This window comes from Xylocopa sonorina, chromosome 5 (assembly GCF_050948175.1).
Source record: "Xylocopa sonorina isolate GNS202 chromosome 5, iyXylSono1_principal, whole genome shotgun sequence".
NCBI lineage: Eukaryota > Metazoa > Arthropoda > Insecta > Hymenoptera > Apidae > Xylocopa > Xylocopa sonorina.
Genome location: NC_135197.1, coordinates 1,872,218 through 1,892,592, shown reverse-complemented (window position 1 = coordinate 1,892,592; position 20,375 = coordinate 1,872,218). Strand labels below are relative to the sequence as shown.

Here is a 20,375-nt window from a genome sequence, read left to right as displayed (position 1 = left end):
AAAGCTTGAGAAATAGCGCTGGTGAAAATATGTTTTCTGCGAATTTTGCATGTAGTTCATCAGCCAGATATATATAGTAATGATAGAAATACTAAAGCATAAACGAATAATCTTAAATAGCTTTATACTTATACCTTTTATAGTAACATTAAACAATTAAACAACTATATCGTATAGTAAAGCATGTACCTATAAGAGTTTTATTGTTTTATTATTTACTTTATTTTATTAAATAAGATTTTTATCAGGAAAAGTGATTAAATAACTAAACATAACTCCAAGAAAGTATAGTTAATAAAGAATTACTTTATTTTCGTCACTCTTAAAAAATTTTAATTTGTAGTTATCTGATATTGCATTGGACATTGCAATTGCTAATAATTTTGAATTTAATGTTATAATTCTTGTTTCCTGTTTTCAACATTTTTGTAAAATAAGAACGTGTACTCAAAAGAATATAAGGTAAGCAGAGCATTTTTCTGGCAATTTAAGCATCATATATGAATATTGAGCTAGATCAAAATAAAGTTTCTGTTATCGTTATGTAACTGAATGTTTCGATTAAAAGCTGAAATATTCGTTACGCGCAACTGTAACGTTTGGTTTATTTCAGTTCATATTTTCTGTCGGTCGATATAACAACACACATTGTTGTTTTCAGTGTAACTAGTAGTGAGTTTTACTACAACTTACGCTCGAATATGCAATTAATTTATATGGTTACGAACTATCGCGTGTCAACAAAAGTAGCGTACAGTGGAAAAGTAGATGTCTCGGAGAGAAACACTTACCCCTTTTGCAAACTGACTAGGTAATTAAAGGAGTGAGGCGTAGAATCTCGGAATAATGGTCTCGCTGTGAAAACTTTTCTGCCAATGTACCTCTTCAATGTGCCTCAATTAGCTACAATTTCTTCTTTTTTTCTTCCTGAAAAAACGTAAACAGTTATGTTAGAAATTAAATTTTCCTTTGGTCTAATATGTACTACTCGAGGAAACATGGATTATCGATAGTATTATTTAAGTATTGACTCTCTCGACACCTTCCGTTCAGAGGCAATACCATACAGAAATCGAGCTGTAAAAAGATATCACCCTCGACTGTGAAGATATTAAGTTGAAGAAGCTACCGTTGATACAATCGTTCTACTATTTTATCGACACAATTTTCCTTAATCAATCGTAGATACAAGTGGATGAAAAAAAATTAATTCGAATACGAGGTGCGTGCAAACATAATAAAAAGTAAAAAATCTAACGTTAAAAATAATTGGAAGATTTATTGAATTCCTTATAATTTATAAAAATATTTCTTATAATTTATATAAGAAAATAAGATATAAATTCTTTCTTCATTAATTCTGAACAAGTCAAATTTCTTTTCCATTTTCATTTTTCATTTTTCAAATAAGAAGTACTTCCTATCGTGTATAAAATTAATGATGTGATTGAGGCTTGAACGTGCCAATAAAGCTTTATATCAACTATATTTCATCTTCTATAATTCTACATAAACACTACCATGGTCCTTTAATGGAGCAGCTCATTATAAGTTGTTTCCTCCTTACCAAAGTTACGCCAGAAATATAGGAAATACTACGAGTGTGCATATATATAAGAAGTGCAACAGCGTTCGAGAAAACATGGCTATTAGAAAAGTTGATTCTTACTTATTATTTGTTTACAATTTGCGACTGCTTATTGTTGACACAAAACTTGTCTGCTGTCGTACTGGCACTTCGAAAATGGCGGGGCGCGGGAACGACCGAAGAGGTCGCCACAGTGTTCGGGCATTTTCGTGGACCGGCGACTTCGTACGGGGTATACGGGGTCTACGGGACTCGAAGCACGGAGCCCCGCCCTGCCGCCCGCCAGAGCCGTGAAGCAGCAGCAGCAGCAACAGCAGCTCCGCTTGCTTCGTGCAGTTTTTATCCATGAAAACAATCGCTTAAACGTTGTGTTGTTCGACTCGTTGTAATAGCTCACGGTATACACCGTGCAACGTTTTCGTCGTTCCAGTTCACTCAGTGACGGTTAACCTTAAAACGTAGTGGCAGTCACGGTGGTGTCGCGAGACATTCCCGTGGTGAGTACGGACTCGTCCTTGTCGTTAAAGCGTCGTCACCGTGTGCGTTTGTTCTGTTTCTCGACGTTCGAGACAGAGAGGTGTGAAAAGGAAAGTGCACAGTCATCGATGTGAGAAGTCGAGGCTAGGAAGAAGGCCCGCCGCAGCAGGAGGGAGAAAGAGAGAGAGAGAGAGAGAGAGAGAGGGATAAAGAGAGAGAAAAAGAGAGAGAGAGGAGCTGTTCGTGGTTACGAGAGGCCGATACACCGAGCCGGGAATTTAGGAAAACGTAGGCTCCGTTAGGGAGCTCCAGGTATGATTACTAGCATTTATTTATGATAAAAGTTTTTTACTTTGATTAAACATGAATGTCATTGCGACGAGTGGCCCTGGCTATAGCCCTTCGACTCGAACTGAACAGCCAACATGGCGACCGCCTAGGCTACACTGTCAAATTTCCCTGTTCCGTCATCGCGGTTATTTTAATATCAGTTGCGTTTCCCTCGTGTGCTTAGTCGCCTAACGCATTAGTGTTCTTTGAAAATATTTTCGTCTGACTCGGAGGAATTTCAGCGATCGTTAGTTATCGACTTTTTGACGTGAGTCACTGCCGGCTCCCGCGGTAATGAGATTCTTCCTGCTTAAGTTGAACTTTCCTCGTTCAGAAATTCTTCAGAACGTTGATAGAGCAAGAGCGAAAGCTCTTTGCTTCACGATAAGTGGCCTCAGATTATGCAAATTGAATTACAGCTTCCAAAACTTTTACTCCGCTAAAGATATCTGAGATTACCGCAAATTTGCATAAGGGATCAATAACCATTAATTCACACGGTACAAGCGTTCGTATTTCGTTATTTGCCAATGTATGTCACTGTCTTGTATTTATTGTACATTTGCATTTTCTACTTTTAATTTATCTAATTACTACACTTTTATCTCTTTTTATTTTCTCATCTATCCTTAACAAAAAAACTTGTCGTTTTAACGTTTACCTTTGAAAAATGAGAAAAGTCATTGGCCACTCAGTGTAGGAATTATTGGTAAGATGGCGCGAAATTCAGTCGACGGGAAATATTGTTGACACTTACTTAACTCCGAATCAACTTATTTGAATTAGCCTGTGACACAACCAGCATAATAAAGAGAACATTGCGTTATATGAGTGGAAAAATAAAATTGTTATGAGAATAAGCGCGCTGTATCTCATAAATATCGAGAACCTTTACAAATATATTAATCCACGAGATAAAAATATTACGACGTAGTTTTGTACGTTAAGTGCACGTGTTCTTCAAAAAATATGACAATTTCATCGTCGAATGCATTTTCCAATTATTGCTCGAGGCTAACCACTAGATGTCACAGATATCTTTAAGTAGCGATCAAACGCAAATAAAAAAGTGTTTGCATTTGTACGTATCGTAAACAGTATTAAAGAAAATTGCAGTCACATGTTCTTTACCTTGAAGTCTTGTCTCGTTACTAACAATTGCCACAACGGTATTTACGTTATGACTCGTTCTTACGATAATCAGCTTTAAAAAACAACTCGAACGATTTTTTATTTTACTGCGCCTTAACATTTTATTTTCCCTGCTTGTAAGGAAATTTTACGTTATTTACATCTCCAATAAGTCACGTGTCAGAAACGAACGACAAACAAAATGCAGCGTCGATCGAATGTATCGGGAACCTTGAATTATTATAAACATTCAGAGCAACGCCAAATAAAGAATTTCTTCCAAATTCGCGAATTCCACGAAATATTCTTCCATTCATCTCCGCTTCTAAAATAAAAGGTAAATTTTGCAGTGTCGGGTGTGGGTATCAGTTCATCGGTTAAATAAGCGTCGTCTGTTTAATCGCGCAGTGTCTAAGCTTTTTCAAACAAAGAGCAAAGTCTAATTGTCTCGGTAATTTCTCGGGAGGACGAAGTTTACATGGAAAACAGTTAGGTTTTCCTTGTAATCTGGGCAAAGAATGCGTTAAACGCGTGTAGTCCGACAAAGTGTGACAAAAAGGAAAAGGAAAGGAGACGTTGGCCAAAGCGCGGTGGAAGCCGCGTCGCGATTGGCCGGCCAATTGCTGCAGCAGCTGTCTTAATCGTCTTTAATTGGTTCGAAATATGAAGTCGTTGCAGCCTCGAAGACAAGTGGCGTGTCTTTGGCTCAATTGACAGCGTTCCGCTTGAAAGATACGACGCCGATAATATCCATTATCGGTCTTGCACTCTCGATTGGGGAGACATCGATTGCGTTCGACTGCAAGTGACTCATAGATCCGGCAGATAACCGCAAAATCGCGAGGATACAAGTAAATATCTTATGGTCGATGGATGAACTTTATACGTATATATCATGAATGATTACCGCGAATTAAACGCCGCCATGTGCAAATAAATTTTTCTCGTTTCACATTGGAAGTTTCATCGGGAGTTTACGTTTTGTTCCCCTATATACCTTTTCGTACTTCAGAAACAAATTTAATAAAGATTGATGATCACCTATTATCTCGAACATATAGATATACATTTGTGTTGCTTTGAAGTCAACAATTGTGAATAATCGTACTTATTATTCGTTAAAATAGAAGTATCGAAATAATTGGTTAACCAATTTGACCTAATTAGTCAGACTGTCATTAAAGCAGCAGAAGTGCCACATTCTTTGTACCGTTATTCTTTCTTACGCATGTCTTTTCCTACGTATGTAATACAGTTACCAAATATTAATTTTTAAGTGAAATTCATCTTATTATTTATTCCCAAGAATTTTACCACTAATTACTGTAATATTATGTAAAGATTAATCTTTATATAAATACAAAAAATATTTATGTTCCCTTGAAATTGAAAATATGCAAACTGTTATGTTGCATCGAAAATGATAAGATTTTCCAATTCGTAAATACATTCACCTGGCTAAATTCTTGCAGATAATATTTATGTAATTTTGCAAAATATTTTGCATATAACGACGATCGCGTATCGCAGGACGGTTAGTAGGTCGCATAGTACTTACTCGATGCAAAAGTAATGCCAATGACGTCTACAACTAGCAAACCCCTGTTCCCTTCCTTCCTGGCACCCTCCAACCCCTCCTCACCTTTACGTAGTCACGTCCTGTTATACGTTCCCCTCGGCTGCCACGAATTGACCCTTCGTCTGCTTGTTTAGTGGACAAGCCGGTAAAAATCAAGCCACGCGGAGAAAGGGTTGTTGATTTGATACGATGATTGCCGAGCTTTTCTTAATTTCACCATTGTGTCGAGTTTGCGTCGAACACTTTCGAGTTGTTAACGTAGGCTGTTCCGCTGCATAATCGATTTGTACCTCAGAGTACTAAACAACTCTGAAAAATAGTGGAAATGCATATTTTTGACCATAAATGAATTATCTATGTTTACTTTATTTTTCTTCAACATTAATCGATTCCGTTTCAAGGCACAAAATAAGAAAGTTGCGAAAAAAGGATTAGTCACCGAAAGAAGATTAATTAGTTGGACGTCGTGATTGTACCAGACTAGGTTGAACAAGGAATTGTATCTGCCTTTATAAGAAGAATCCGACCTCCTTTGAACTGGTCCATGAGCTTTCTGGAATCTTGGATAATCCAAACATTCAAATGCCCGCTTCGCTCCCTTCTTCTTCTGACGTCACTGTGATTCGTAAAAATAGAGAAACGATCTATTTGCGTCTTAATTTCTTAACACGTATTTACATTCGCGTGATACCGTTTGCAGCGCCGGGAACTTAATTTTTCATATCTACTACAAATAAACATCTTCCGTTGTCTTAAATCCGATTAACTTATATTTGCATGTACTAATCTAGAATTATATCTTCGAACTTACTTATTCAATTGTAATACAAAAAACTACCATTGATCACAATTTATGTAAATCTAAAATCCAGAAATTAATGATTCTTATAAATACACATTAGACTGCGGTGGTATAAAATGCAGTGGTACAATTAAGAAGAAGATAAAATATATAATTTTCAATTTAAACGTAGACGATTAAACTTGCAACTGGGATCTAAGACAAATCGAGCAAAAGTTTAACTAACCCAACTGAAGGTATGAAATATCAAGAGTTACGGATGAAAAAACCTCCCACCGGAAATTCCATATTCAGGTTACTTTCTGACGTCACGGTACGCCTTCTGACGTCATTCACCTGCTCTCCTCAAACTATCTCCCATCCTATTCCATCTTATTCGACTTTCATAGTTCTTTGTTCTCCCCTGTCCTATTAACTATATAGTCGCTCCATAACCTAAAAGCTACTCTGGAAAAGTATGAATTTCGGAAGGTACATTGCCCTGCAGTCATGTTACAGCTCTAGATACTTGGTCGACTTGATCTCTTTATGGGTTCATACGTTTGTCTTTTTCTACAGATAATTATGACAAAGATATGGCATCGATCGACCTACGTGAACCATCCACTATGGCTATCTTCGTCTAGCACATTCTGAGATACGAGTATTGTCCTAGGAACGAATTAATGTCAATCCACGCTTTACGCTTCTCTTTTATAACATTGAGGTTGCAATTGCATCGCAAAGATGGAAAAAAGCAAATGTATATGCAAGAACAATTAATGTCCTATTTAAATTAACAAACTACAAAGGTCTTTTCGAATTGTTAACAGGTTAATAACACTTTGAACGTATTTTTCAACCTCAGTAATCGATGATTATACGGCATTAAGTACTATTTCCTTGATGTGTGTTTATAACAAAGGTCTATAAAGTATTTGTAAACGATCTATCGCAGCTATAGATTAAATGTACTCAATGGTCATGTTCGATTTAATTTATGGTGTGTTGAAGAGTTTTTAAAAAGTGAAAGGCGTCGAGACAGAACGGACACGTGTTTCCCTTTGCGATGCAGTTTGCAGATTGATTGATAGATCGATCTGCTTGCGTCACAGATTATTTTCAGCCAACGTGCTCTGCACGCACCTACTATTCTGAGGCCATATGCCAAAAGTCGAAGACTCGCGTGAAAAGTATTCTCTTACCTCTTATTTAGCACGTGCGCGGCAATAGTCGTACGATTCGTGTAAATCAATTGATAGTGGTTGTTTGTGAGCGCACCGAGTAATTTCATCACCTTTGTTTTTCTGTTCTCATTGAAGTTGATAAGAAGTTTGTTAACGCGACTAAAAATCAACCGCGCCTGTTGTAAGCTGATCCTCTGGTCGCCAGTTCTATACTCGCTTCAAAAAGTAGGCCGTGCTGATGCGAATTACAGTCATCAGTAATGCTGCGATATCATTTCGTAGACACAGACAGCTTCACGGTAACGAAGTCCCCCGCATTATTTCAGAACAGTTGGTAATTAATATCATTCGCACCCATTTTATCGCTTCTTCAACACATAATCGTTCTCTTTGTTGTATTTACTCAGTTACGTAATAAATTGTCTCAGGAAGCAATTTATTTTTCGATTAAATCGTTTTTCAAAGCAAAAAACATTAATATTATCTGATCTATCTTTCTATGTGGAACAACCATAACCGAGATTCTTTTGCTGTGCATATTGATTATTTTTTGACATCAGTTATTCTTCATTTTAAAATGTTTACATGCGCATACAACTCTATGGTAATTCTTTCCACAAATCCTGTTAATAAATTCGCCAATCAAAAATGGCTTGAGACATCGAAGCACGATGAACAAGTAAACACAGCCTGTGTTGCATGGAAACAAAGGTATAAACGAGTACACGTTGGCACAAGGAGTCGTTGGCAGGTGCAACACCAACAGGCATTCCAACGGCGAACATCGACACACGTTGCATGCTGTTTTGGGTTAGACCTTTCGTGGCTTCTCCCATTCTTTTCCGTCGTTCTAAAGACCGTTGGGTCGTGCCAGAGACTTGGACGAAGTATACACTTGGTGTGAGGTACTTGGCGGTCTCGCGGTTGTATACAACCAGGTTGGAGCAGATGGGGAGAGGAAGAACGAGAGAGAGAGACCGTATTGGACGTTGACCCGCGTGGTTCAACTGTTGCTCCCATTCGCGCATCCGGGAACGCGTATAGGAAGACTTAGGGATGGAAATGATAGAAGTCTTTTCAGTTCTATAGATAGTTTTGCCAGCCTTTGCTCCATTTTTCAATGTTTAACACATCTTTGCCTACTGACATCTCAAACGAGGTGCCAGTTAGGATTCTCTTCATATGAATCACATACTAGAAGATTTTAGTGTAATTTCAGTTAAGCAAAACTGTGCGATTCGTGCGTATGGTATGAAGAAAAATGTTCTCTGCTCTACATCCTTGATAAGGCAGATCAACGGAATGTAGGTCGAATACAGTAGGCTTGAAGCTTTACGTTTCATCTGATGACTTTTAAATGAGTAATTATCCATTCTTATATTTCGTTCTAGTAGCGACGATTGTTAGTGCGATGTCTTAAATGCGAGTTTGAACATAGTCTGGAGTTTTTAAAAGGTGAACACAGTCCTCAGTTTCTCGGATGATGAACATATTATATATACTCACGTTTTGTTTTAGTTTTTTTTGCCTTGTCATATTAGTAGTCGACGTGTCGTATGAACCCTTCAAAGATTAAGACAGTCTTTTTTTAGCATAAACCGACGTCCTGAAACGGGCAATGATAATGATACTCCGAATTCTGGGCAACGTATCAAATTGCCTTTTATCTAATTTTTAGTCAGTTTCGAACGTTCCTTGTATCCTGCAAGATTGGATCAGTCAACTATCTTATTTGCCATAAAGATAATAAAACGTAAATTGTAAAGTTTTTTGAAGCAAGAGATTGACCGTATTAAGCTAGTCAATATAGCACCTAAGAATGGATGCGTGATTACAATTAATTTACTCTTTTTTATGTCTATCCTTAAAATTATATTTAGATGACTGACTGAAGTGTTGAACAATAAAACCACAACTTTTTAAATGATAGGAGAGCTATATATTTAAATAAATATTAAGTTCTTTGTCTAAATCGTTCGGAATATAATTTATAACATTATTTTTTAGATAATTAAAAAAAGTTCGAATCATTGTTATATATATACAAATTTTCTGAATGGCAGCACGGATATCTGCGAAAGAAATCCTCGATATTTTTGTAATATAAAAGGAACAGTTTCAAGCATGTTTTTGCAAAAAAGTCGTAATATTTAGAAAGTAACAATTAGTTTCATTCGTACAAGAAACCTCTAATTGTCTTAATTACTTCTCGTATAAAACTCATCCATCCTTAATCTCTCTCGAAGAATCAAATAAAGAACTTATTAACCACGATTTGAGAACTCACCACCGCTAACGGCAACCTGTCACACGGTCGACAATGGCGTCGTGGCGTCGCCGGTAGTCAGCCGGTACACGGGCGCCGTGGCGCCAGCGTCGCTTATCCCTTCCCTCGGTCGTTTTATCCGCCCAGACAGTCTTCTCTCGAAACCACGTCCTCTCTGGGTGTGGTTCGAAACCGTGTCAAAGGTTGTGTATCCAGTTTTCATCGTGTCTTCCTTATCTTCCTTTTTTTGCGAATTTCCACGCGTACGAAATAGTACACCGAATCCCTCAGTGCGCATATATCTTTATAGAGCGTGTGACAGACACGTAACGATGGTAAGGGATAGAGAAACGAATTGGAGAGGGTGAAAGCGTGCGTGAGAGGAAAAGAGAGGGAGGGAGGGAGAGAGAGAGAGAGAGACCAGTGGGGCGAGCCACCAACTGTTCATCGATTCGTCGCTTCCACGGTTCTGTGAACGCGGCATGAAAAGAGAGCTCGCACCAATGGGCGCACTTCACCGGTTCTTGTACGTGTGCGTGCATGTGTCCGGTACCTGGTAGAGGAAAGTGCTTTTCTTCCGGTTTTCTCTGGACCATCGGTTGTGACTCTCTGCCAATTCCTTGGCGTCCCATCGACGGCGCAATCTGGCGGAGGACCACGGGTTCAAAGAGGCCACTCTTTGCCTTCTGCACGAACCCTGCTCCCAGAGAGGTTATGTTTGCTCGGGATTCATGACGCTCTGACAGGAGTGGAAAGTGGACGGAGCGGGTAAGTCCTCGGACTTTTGCTTTTTCGTCGTCTAACCTGTATTCCCTTTTCGTTGATAAATTTGATGAAAATTAAAGGTATATCTGCTTTTTAAGGAATCTGAGAATTTTCGATTCATTGTTCACGAAGTTATTTCGAGATTCCTTCGGGGTTCCTTTGGGAAGTGAATTATTATGTTTGGAGATTTAAATTGTTCGTTAGGAATCAAAGGTGGAGTTTCCCTCTTTTCTTCGATGTTTCATTTTCTTTTTTTTCTTTTTTCCCGAGATATTCGATGTTACAGTTTGTTTCGTATTTGCTCATGCGCCGGGCGATTCTATCGGTTCCGGAAAATGAGAACACCTTGCGTTGGATCGACAACCCTCGGATTCCCCGGATTTTGAGACCTTTTACAGGTGAAGGACGCTCGTTGCCACCAACTTCCAATACAGCTTAAAAAATAAACTTATTCGTGAAATTATTCATTTGCTGCAACGTGAATATTCTTGCAGATTGATGAAAAATCAAAGAAAATATGTTCGATGTCTTAAGGAAGATTGTAAGTCAGGTATATTGTAATAGGAAGGGTCTAAGTTTTCCGAAAATTCATAGATTGAAACTAAAATGTATACAGTATATATAATGCTGCGTACACGTTTCGCGAAATATTTTTTCCGATATTAACAGAATAATATATAAACAGAATAATGTAATATGCACAGAATTAAAAAATTAAACCTTGATTTTAATCATGGATATTGAGGAAGCTATTTTCCTGTACCCAACAATAAAAGAATGATGACATATGATAATAGAACGATAAAAATATAATAATCATTGCATAAGAATATACATTTTTTTATAGAACGGACTACTACAAAAATAATTATCAGATTCGAAATTTGTTTCAAGCTGTTCGATATAAAATTTAGTAATTCAAAAAGAAAAACTGTTCATAATTGCTTTTTTGATTTAAAGAAGTGAAACTAGAAAATTGAAAGACGATTCCAAATAATTTCTGTGATTCTGTTTTCAGGGGTGGCAACGGTCTCGCTACGAGGTGTCGAAGCTGGCGCGTGGGGCGGGAGAGTCAGCGGTGGACTGGCTCTGGTTCCGGTGGTAGCGGTAGGAACGGAAGCTGCGACAGCAACAGATCAGAAAGAAGGGCTGGGAAAGGCTGTTGGAGGACCCCGTTGGTGGAGGAGATTCGATCGGCTTCTTCTCGTTCTTCTTTTTACTCTCCTCGTTCCTGGTGGTGAAAAGCTCGAGCACATTCATTGGCCATCGGAAGAAGCGTCGACGGCGTGACAGTGGGCCCCAAACTACCTTCGAGCGAGAAGGCACGAGAGATAGGACTAACCCATTCCTGAGAAATCACATTCTAGGCTTCGTTGGAGGTGTACCGCTTTCCTCCTAGAAAAACACCCTTTTCCACCCTTCACGGGGTACTCACGTTTAGCGTATCATTAGACAGGCATCATGAGCGAGATTGAAAGTCTTCGTCAGGAGGCGGACTCGCTGAAAAATGCCATTCGTGTAAGTTGGTTTCCCATTTTATATATATTTCATTATCTCTACTCGACATAAATAGTATAATAATAACTAAAATAGTTTTTAGCTACAGTTACGCGATGCAACGATTTTTATAATCAAAATCTATTCGACTTGGAATTAATATTTTAACATTTTTATCTTATTTACCCATCTATTATTGTAGCATTGTTATATATCACCATGTTCATGCAGAACAGTCTATTCATGACAATTATTGATTCCTGTTCAAATGAATGATCGAACAAAAGTAATCAACTTATTGATTCAATTTTTTTTCTCTCATGTGTAAACAAAATTCCACTTATAGAGGATTAACGGAATGAAAGCAAAGTTAGGTACGAAGTTCATTATCCTGTAAAACATGTTTTAATCAAGAACAGTCATTTGTAGTTATCCAAAGTAGAACACTTAGAAACGATTGTTGATTTCCAGTACTAGCTAGTTCGCACGGTTTGTTCATTTCACAGTATTAACTATGATCGTACAAGTATGACCGCGTGGTACGGAATTCCATATCGCGACAATTTCCTGTCAATGAATTTATCTAGAAACCGTAAAAGATAACGGCTCGTGGTAGTAGCGGACGGTGGTTCTTGTTTAACTCTGTCGCTGAACATTTTCTCCAGCGTATCGCTCCTTCTATCGATTCACTAATAATCTCGTTAGACTGTTATATTTATTGGACAGGCTCGGCCCATAGTTGAAATTTGTGTGGCACTTTCACACATTCCCTGTGTTTGCTGGCAATCTTTAAAGTATCGAGGACAAAGCAACAGTTCTACATGCAACAGCGATGCATTGTTTTAACAGAAAAGAAGTCTAGGGCGTCTCTCGGCTCGAAGTGCACTTGGCATTAAACAACCGACCCCTATTCTCCCCGTAACGAGTCAGCGATTTTTTTAGTTTTCCTTTTTTTTTCTTGTTTGTTTTCTTTGTTTTGAGCTCTAACATAGAGGTTAAGACAAAGTTGACAACAATTATTTATTTAAGTAATAATATTTTTACGTACCTGTTTATCCTTTGATTATTAATTATTATATTATATATATATATATTTATTTATTTATTTATTTATTTATTTATTTATTTATTTATTATATCACTATTCTAACTCATATTTATCATCTTTACATGTATTTACAATTTGGAATTATTTAATGTACACATTTTTAGAAATCTATATTATTGACATTCACACTAGATATTGTGCAAAAAATCGTTTAAAAAGATAGCAGCAGAGAATCGTTACTTCTATCTACTACGACTCTCCACTAAATCGACCCACATTATACTCGTGCACGATCGAACAATATCGACTCCTCGATTCGTACCAGCAATTCGCGTGCATATTTTTCCTGGCACCGGTTCGCCTAATTAAATCGTTCCCAAAGCCCATCGATTCCCTAGCAATTCGTTTCACCGGCATTCCCCGCCGTCGAACGATCACCGTCGATTAGGTGGATCCGTCGCGAATGAAATTCTTCTTTTGCCGTTGGAAAGTCCTCATCGATGGGAATCGGCGGGTCCTCCGCTTGTATGGTGGTGGAAACGTGGAACTTAGCGGGGTAGTGATGTGGTGTGTGGTGGTGGTAGGGCGCGGCATAACCGTCGCTTCTCTCTGATCAATACGCCACCGTTCCTTTTCTCTCTCTTGCGCTATCCGTCTCGCTCTTTCTTTCTATCTCGCTTACTCACTTCTCGTCTTCTTTCATTTCACCACCTGTCCGTCTCTTTCTTCTTCCCTCGTGTACGCGCGAAATTACACGCACCGCTGGACACGCACGGTTTCACACGAAAGCCCTGTATAATACTGATAAAAATGTTCGTTTTTAAATATCCTCATTGCAACAGCGTTTCAGTAATTTGTACTCGCGCATCGAGCGTATATCCCTTTATTGACATTCGATGCAACGATTCAAAAATAATTCGATGTGCAGTGTAGTCCGATAACAAGTTACCGGAGACACGGCCACTTTCGTGCGTTGCCACGAAGCAGTTATTAATTAGAGTACTCCAAGCGATTCCTAAACGCGGTTACTGATGCCCCGTTTAAGTACATTGTAATTCGTTTGGAAAGTCAGTCGGGGGAGCTCGAAACGTTTCCAATTCTTTTCTTCTAATTTCTGCTTAAACGTGCTATTTGACCTTTCTAACAGATGAAATGGACAAATTTCCGTGTTCGCTTTTATCGACACAGTTCATTTTTCGAATATTCGTTTATCAATTACTGCTAATTAATTTCCACATATAAACATTAGAATCAATAATTTCATGTTAGAAGTAGTATAAACTTCAGAAACAGGATGAGGTCTTTTGTACATTTCTTTGTTTATTTCCATTTTTCAGGATGCCAGGAAAGCAGCATGCGACACGACACTGGTTCAAGCCACGTCGGGCATGGAACCTATCGGTCGGATACAGATGCGTACAAGACGCACGCTTCGTGGTCATCTAGCTAAAATTTACGCGATGCACTGGGGCAGTGACTCAAGGTAGTTGTCCAAGGCGCAAGCATACCCCTCCAACCGATCTTTTTTACTGATCAGGAATCGGAAATGTAATACGCTTTTGTTCCTTTTGATTGATAGAAACTTGGTGTCAGCATCGCAAGATGGAAAACTGATCGTCTGGGATAGTTACACCACCAATAAAGTTCACGCGATCCCGTTGCGCTCCTCATGGGTAATGACTTGTGCGTACGCGCCATCAGGTAGTTATGTAGCCTGCGGTGGGCTGGATAACATTTGCTCCATCTATAGCCTTAAAACTAGGGAAGGAAATGTAAGAGTTAGCAGAGAACTCCCAGGTCATACTGGGTACTTATCTTGCTGTCGATTCTATGACGACAACCAAATTGTCACTAGTTCTGGGGACATGACATGGTAAGGAATACATTTATATTTTTTACATTTGTTACGCTAAGTATTTTTATTGACAGCGTAAAACTTCTTGATTTACTTAATTTACAATGGACCAGATCTGTTGGAATTAAAAGCGTGCCATTTTATTTCAATTAGGAAGATGATCTACGCATGAAATCGTAAAGGCGAATAAATTATATTCCACCTACCCCATCCTTTCCCCTATGGCTCTATTTTTTCTCTTCCTTTAGTTGGTAATTATACGATTTCTCGAGATGTAGAAATGTAAATTGTACACTAAATACTGTGTCTTTTTCCGCAATTAGTGCTCTGTGGGACATCGAAACTGGCCAACAGTGTACCTCCTTCATTGGTCACACAGGCGATGTAATGTCCCTATCCTTGGCACCGGATACCCGTACATTCGTCTCTGGTGCGTGCGATGCCAGCGCAAAATTGTGGGACATTCGTGAAGGATCTTGCAAGCAAACTTTCCCGGGCCATGAGAGCGATATAAACGCTGTTACGGTAAAGAGAGCATTTTTTAAACATGAATTTCTCAGTTGGCATAATGAGTATTTTATTAGGAGACGAGTTGGTGAGGTACTTAATACTAATTATTTCCTTTGATTATTCAGTTCTTTCCGAATGGACACGCTTTCGCTACGGGTTCAGATGATGCAACGTGCAGACTTTTCGATATTAGGGCGGATCAAGAACTGGCGATGTATAGTCACGACAATATTATCTGCGGTATCACCAGCGTAGCGTTCAGCAAGAGCGGTAGATTATTGCTAGCCGGCTACGACGATTTCAACTGCAACGTCTGGGATTCCATGAAGGCTGAACGAGCTGGTATGTTCATTCATTCATACTGTAAATTGATTATTTGAGAGAAGAGAAATTTTATTTTAAGCCCTTCTCTCTACATTGCCATTTGCTTTCATTTGTATCATTTATGCAAGATTTTGCATTCGCAGTAATCATTCATAATTTTGTAAATACGTACGTGTTGTATGGTGCAAAGAGGATCTAGAAAGTAAGATGTGAACTATTTTGAAGTGTTCCATTGTTATTTTACAGGAATTCTTGCCGGTCACGATAATCGCGTGTCTTGCCTCGGCGTTACGGAAGATGGTATGGCAGTAGGGACGGGCTCCTGGGACTCGTTCCTACGTATTTGGAACTAACTTGGGGTTCATCCCAAGACGTTCCTCCAAAGAACCAACTGCAGCAAATCAGCGTACAGTATAAGCATCAAATACCACCACTTGGCCACCGAAGTCGGCGTGTCCGTGTCCTCGACGGAGGCGAATTATTCGCCAGGTTCGCCGGAGTTGACGTTGATCCGAAAGTTTGGACATCCGCCAGACAGCAGCAATAGCAAGCGCAAGAGCAGTAGAAAAACCCACGACAGCAGCGGCAGTAGCAGCAGCGAGTTTAAGAACGTTTTGGGTTGTGGTGGCAAGAAGGACTACCGAAGGCGCGTCGTCGATTTAACCTGGCGGCGTGGCAAAGTCGGCGATAAAATCACTCGTGAATATCAGCGCTTCTAATATATGAGTATATCGTTTGTCTCGGCACACTCGAACGAATGTACGAACGATGAAGATTAATGATTGAGTCGAGAAAGAAGCGTGGCGAAAGGAAGAGCGACAGAACGGAGAGGAGTACCAAGGCTGTGGCAGCCATATCTCTCCTGGTGTCGCGCACATACTTCCTTTTTCTCCTCCCCTTTCTCAAGGATCACTTGGCGAACCTTCAAAGAGCACGTGCTGGTGCGTGTGTGTATATATATATATATATATATATATATATATATATATATATATATATATATATGTATGTATATACACACCTTCATTGCTTCTTCTCGAAGATCTTCCCGAATTTCGAAGGTTGAAACAAGAATCGATGACCGAAAAACCCCCTCGGCCTCGAGGTAGAAGTCGTTGGAAGCGTTTTATTATGAACAAAAACAAAACAAAAATAATAATGGTTCCGAGCGTTCACTGCCGATGAAGCGCCGACATGGCTGCTCCGGCGGTTGATTTTACATTTCTTTTCGACAAGCACGAAGCAAGTCGTACCAGGCGATAGCACGATATGAAAAGAACGAGATATGGTCGCTCGTGCACGGCACAAATGCAAACATTATCATAAAAACTATATTACACATACGTACATGTGCACGCACGTGTGTTTGTGCATGTGTGTCTGTATATACATGTGTACATATACATATGAATATACATATATACATGTGTATGTCGACGAGCAGCCAAGATTACGATAATCTCGCATATTGCATTCAAACCTACACGCACATCATACGCACGTGTATTAAATACGTACATAGAAAAACTACATACATACAATTGCACACGAAACGCGAAGTACCGTAAAGAAAAGGCATCTGCCATTAAGTACATAGTGGTTCATCCACGAGTCCTGGCATATAAGTCACTATCTTAATTGTTTCCGTTCTCCCCCTCTTCCAGTATTTTTTTTTCTTTTTTTTTTTTTGATCTTGTAAAATTCTCATCTTCCGAATGAGAAGATGAATTCTGAGAAAGGGAAAAAGGATTGGCAAAAATTACATCGTTTCTTGTGACTACAATCGCCGAGTTTTCATTAATATATGTAATTTTTATAGATTTACCCTTATTTATTTTGTATAGACCTCTTCTATATAGATCATCTTATACATATATATATATACATATATACGTCCTTGTTTCTTCTTTTTTTGAGAAATTGAGTGAGTGTTACAGAGTTACAGAGATTGTTAGAGAGTGAACGAGTTGAAATATGCAAGAATAAACAAAAGGTCTCGAAGGCGTGGCTCATTGCCAACTAAAACAATTGCCAATCTACATAAAACGATTTAGAAAAGAGAAAAAGAAAATAATGCTATTTCTAAGTTATTTCTATAGCTTATCTTTCATCGAAATTTGGTTCATCGCGTATGAAAAAGCATCGTAGAAATAGAAAAAGAAAACGAACGATAACACACACATACGAATAAAAGTCACTGATTCTATGTACTTCACCTCGCCGCAGATTTAATGCACGCACGCGAGGGACCAGCATTAAGTACGAGAGGAAGGGAATATTTAAATGTAACGTGTAGTCGTTTAGTTTGTAGCCTTTATTCCACCCCCGTTCCGCTAGCTAGATAACAGCGAGACCGAGAAAAGTTCCTCCTAACTCTCGCCAAAGCAGAGTCCCACCTTTCCCTATTATATCGACCCAGCACCGAAGAATCCTCGAATGTACCAAGAAACCACGTGTTCTCGATGAAACAGTCGTCCCGGAAATTCTTTTGAAATAGGACCCAAAGAATCACAGATAGAAACCATGGGCCGCGAGAAGAAACTCTCTTTCTATCTCTCTTTCTCTCTTTCTCTCACTACCGTCACTCTTTCATCTCTTGCTTTCAATTACTTCCTGAAAAAGAATGTTTCATCATTTTCATCGACTTCTATGCACGATCATATTTTTAATTATCGATTTTTTTTCCTCCCATTCTTCATCTTTCTGTCTCGCTTTACTCACCCCCATCATCTTCTGTGTTCCTTTCGTCCCCTTCATCTACTCTATGTCCTCTTTTTGTCGATAAAAACATAGGTGTTTAAACTGTGTATGCATTTAAAGTAATAATATTAATGATAATGTTTAATATTAATGATGATTGTAATTTATAATTATTAATATTTAATATATAAGTATCTAAAGAGATAACGATGAATCCACTTGTTCAATACTGCAGGATTACGGTCCAATGGTGTTCCGACGACCACGCTTGTCTTTTCTCGATCAAATTCTGTGTTTCTTTACATCACGTTACACTCTATTTTTTCATTCGTTCATATTTTGTTACACGTACTGTTTTTGTAATCAGGAGGGACATTATGAAATATACCCGTGATGTAATGTAAATTGTTTTAAGATAGATCTTAACCAGTCCGTTGAGATTATTGGTTAGATAGACGATGGCTGAACGAGGCTGCAATAGAAGCGTGGTTTCCGGAACGGGAACACCTATAATTGTTTTCCTAACAGAACAAGTACGTAATCCGATTGAAAACAGTTAAGGGGATAACCAAGAAATCTTTTAGAAGATTCTAAAGACGTTATTCTACATTGCGTTACGAGATGATAAGTATGCAAACACACTTTCTTGAACAGCAGCAACGTTTACAATCGGTTTTTTGATATAACTCTTTTCGACTAATCTCGCTTATGTCACACGCCTCCATATCTTGTAGCGACCAATTAGGCAGACAGAAACATGAATAAAATCGTAAAACAATCTTTCCTCCGCGCCACTAAGAGAAAAGGGCCTTCTTCCTTCTATTTTAATTAAGCAAATAATCTTCCGCGTAGATTCGAACGGAATTCTGAAACGGTGCACAAAAAGAAAAGGAAGGGAACCATCGAGAACTTGGTTTTTTCTGAAATATGTTGCAACGATACACGAAACGAAGGAAGAAGGGTACACACACACACACACACATACACAGACGCACTCTTAAAAATATTTAAAGGGGAAAAAGTTAAAAGGAAAAAAAAAGTAATAATAATAAATGGAAACAGATCTGTGCTTTTTGTATTTCGCGGCCTCTCGGAGCAGGCTTCCCGTTTTTGTATTTCGAAGCCTCGAGCCACCGAAGCAATATGGTTTCTTATTCTTTGTACGAATACGACAAATACAATTATATACATATACTATCGACGAGTAGCATGCAAAATTAACAATTTATTAAGTCTAGTCATAGTTAAACGAACACGCGCAAAAAAACACCGAGAACAAAAGAAGAGAAGAGAGGAAAGGATATGCGAAAGTTTCTGCGAACGAAACGCTTCGCTATCTGTTTCGTTTTTTTTTATATATTTTTTTTTCTTTCTTTATCCGTTTCGTTGATAGTCCTCAATGTATGTCCGCGGACAAGGAAGCGAGAGCTGATTTTTAATTGTCCACTTTAACCAAGTGCATATGAGAATCGCGGTAATATATACGTACGTATACACATATATCGGATCGTTTGTGACGCAGCAGCAACAACGGCGAGAAACTAAGCGAAGGAATCAGTTTTTTTTCCTAAAGTCGTAAGAGTCTAAGGTAAATAAAAGTACTTGCAAAAAATGAAACGTGGCGTTTTGGTAATTATTTTGTTTTTTCGTCGCTATCATTCATCGTCATCCCGATATGTTTTATTCGATGTTATTCATATCTCGGTTCAATCAACACACCGATAAGAGGATCGCGTTCGCGATTAGAGAGTAAAGTTTGGGTCCTATTTCAACGTAGACTGTGTGTTCGATTAACACGGCGCGAGACAGAGGGAAACAAGGAAGAAACAGAAGACGAAGCGCCGACGCGACACATTTTTGGTAACTCCTTTCACGATGGATGACGAGGAGCCATCAGGAATACTGCCTCTTTCAAGTTGCGAGCAAATATAAAAGTACGAATATGTAAAATGCGTGTATTATAATAAAGAACACTTCAATTGTGCTTGACCCGTCGTTAGGTTGAACGAAGCGCGACGTAGCCAAAGAAGGAGGGAACCGCAGCTGACCGATGAATAAAAACAAGAAACGGAAATAAACGGCGAATGGGAAATTGAAGAGGAAAGAAAAAACCGGATGAGATTGGAATAAATATGTACATTCATCCAGAAATCTACAAAAGACAACCAAGAGGAAGCACGTCTTCGTTGTTAAATGATAGATAGTTACAAGGATTTCATCACTTTTTTATATATAAAGGCATACGTGCACATAGATGTACGTGTACATAGTTAACGTGCACGTGTATATGTGCATGCGTGCATAATGATAATAACAACAATAATAATAATAATAATA

General features: G+C 38.6%; 1 protein-coding gene across 1 annotated transcript; it reads left to right on the top strand.

Annotated features, from left to right (window-relative positions):
* The first annotated feature begins 1,871 nt into the window (after window positions 1–1,871).
* Window positions 1,872–15,726, top strand: Gbeta13f (guanine nucleotide-binding protein subunit beta-1). The gene is made up of 7 exons (XM_076895117.1): window positions 1,872–2,377; window positions 11,123–11,622; window positions 13,987–14,132; window positions 14,229–14,522; window positions 14,828–15,029; window positions 15,140–15,356; window positions 15,585–15,726. The coding sequence occupies exons 2-7, from the start codon at window positions 11,566–11,568 to the stop codon at window positions 15,689–15,691; spliced, it is 1,023 nt and encodes a 340-aa protein (XP_076751232.1). The 5' UTR covers window positions 1,872–2,377; window positions 11,123–11,565; the 3' UTR covers window positions 15,692–15,726.
* Window positions 15,727–20,375: the final 4,649 nt, after the last annotated feature.

What these genes read in the sequence shown, in the direction of transcription:
- Gbeta13f (XM_076895117.1), top strand. Translation starts at nt 11,566, where the DNA reads ATGAGCGAGATTGAAAGTCTTCGTCAGGAGGCGGACTCGCTGAAAAAT. An exon ending in CGCTGAAAAATGCCATTCGT is followed by an intron (nt 11,623 to 13,986) that starts GTAAGTTGGTTT and finishes TCCATTTTTCAG; the next exon opens with GATGCCAGGAAAGCAGCATG. An exon ending in CATGAAGGCTGAACGAGCTG is followed by an intron (nt 15,357 to 15,584) that starts GTATGTTCATTC and finishes GTTATTTTACAG; the next exon opens with GAATTCTTGCCGGTCACGAT.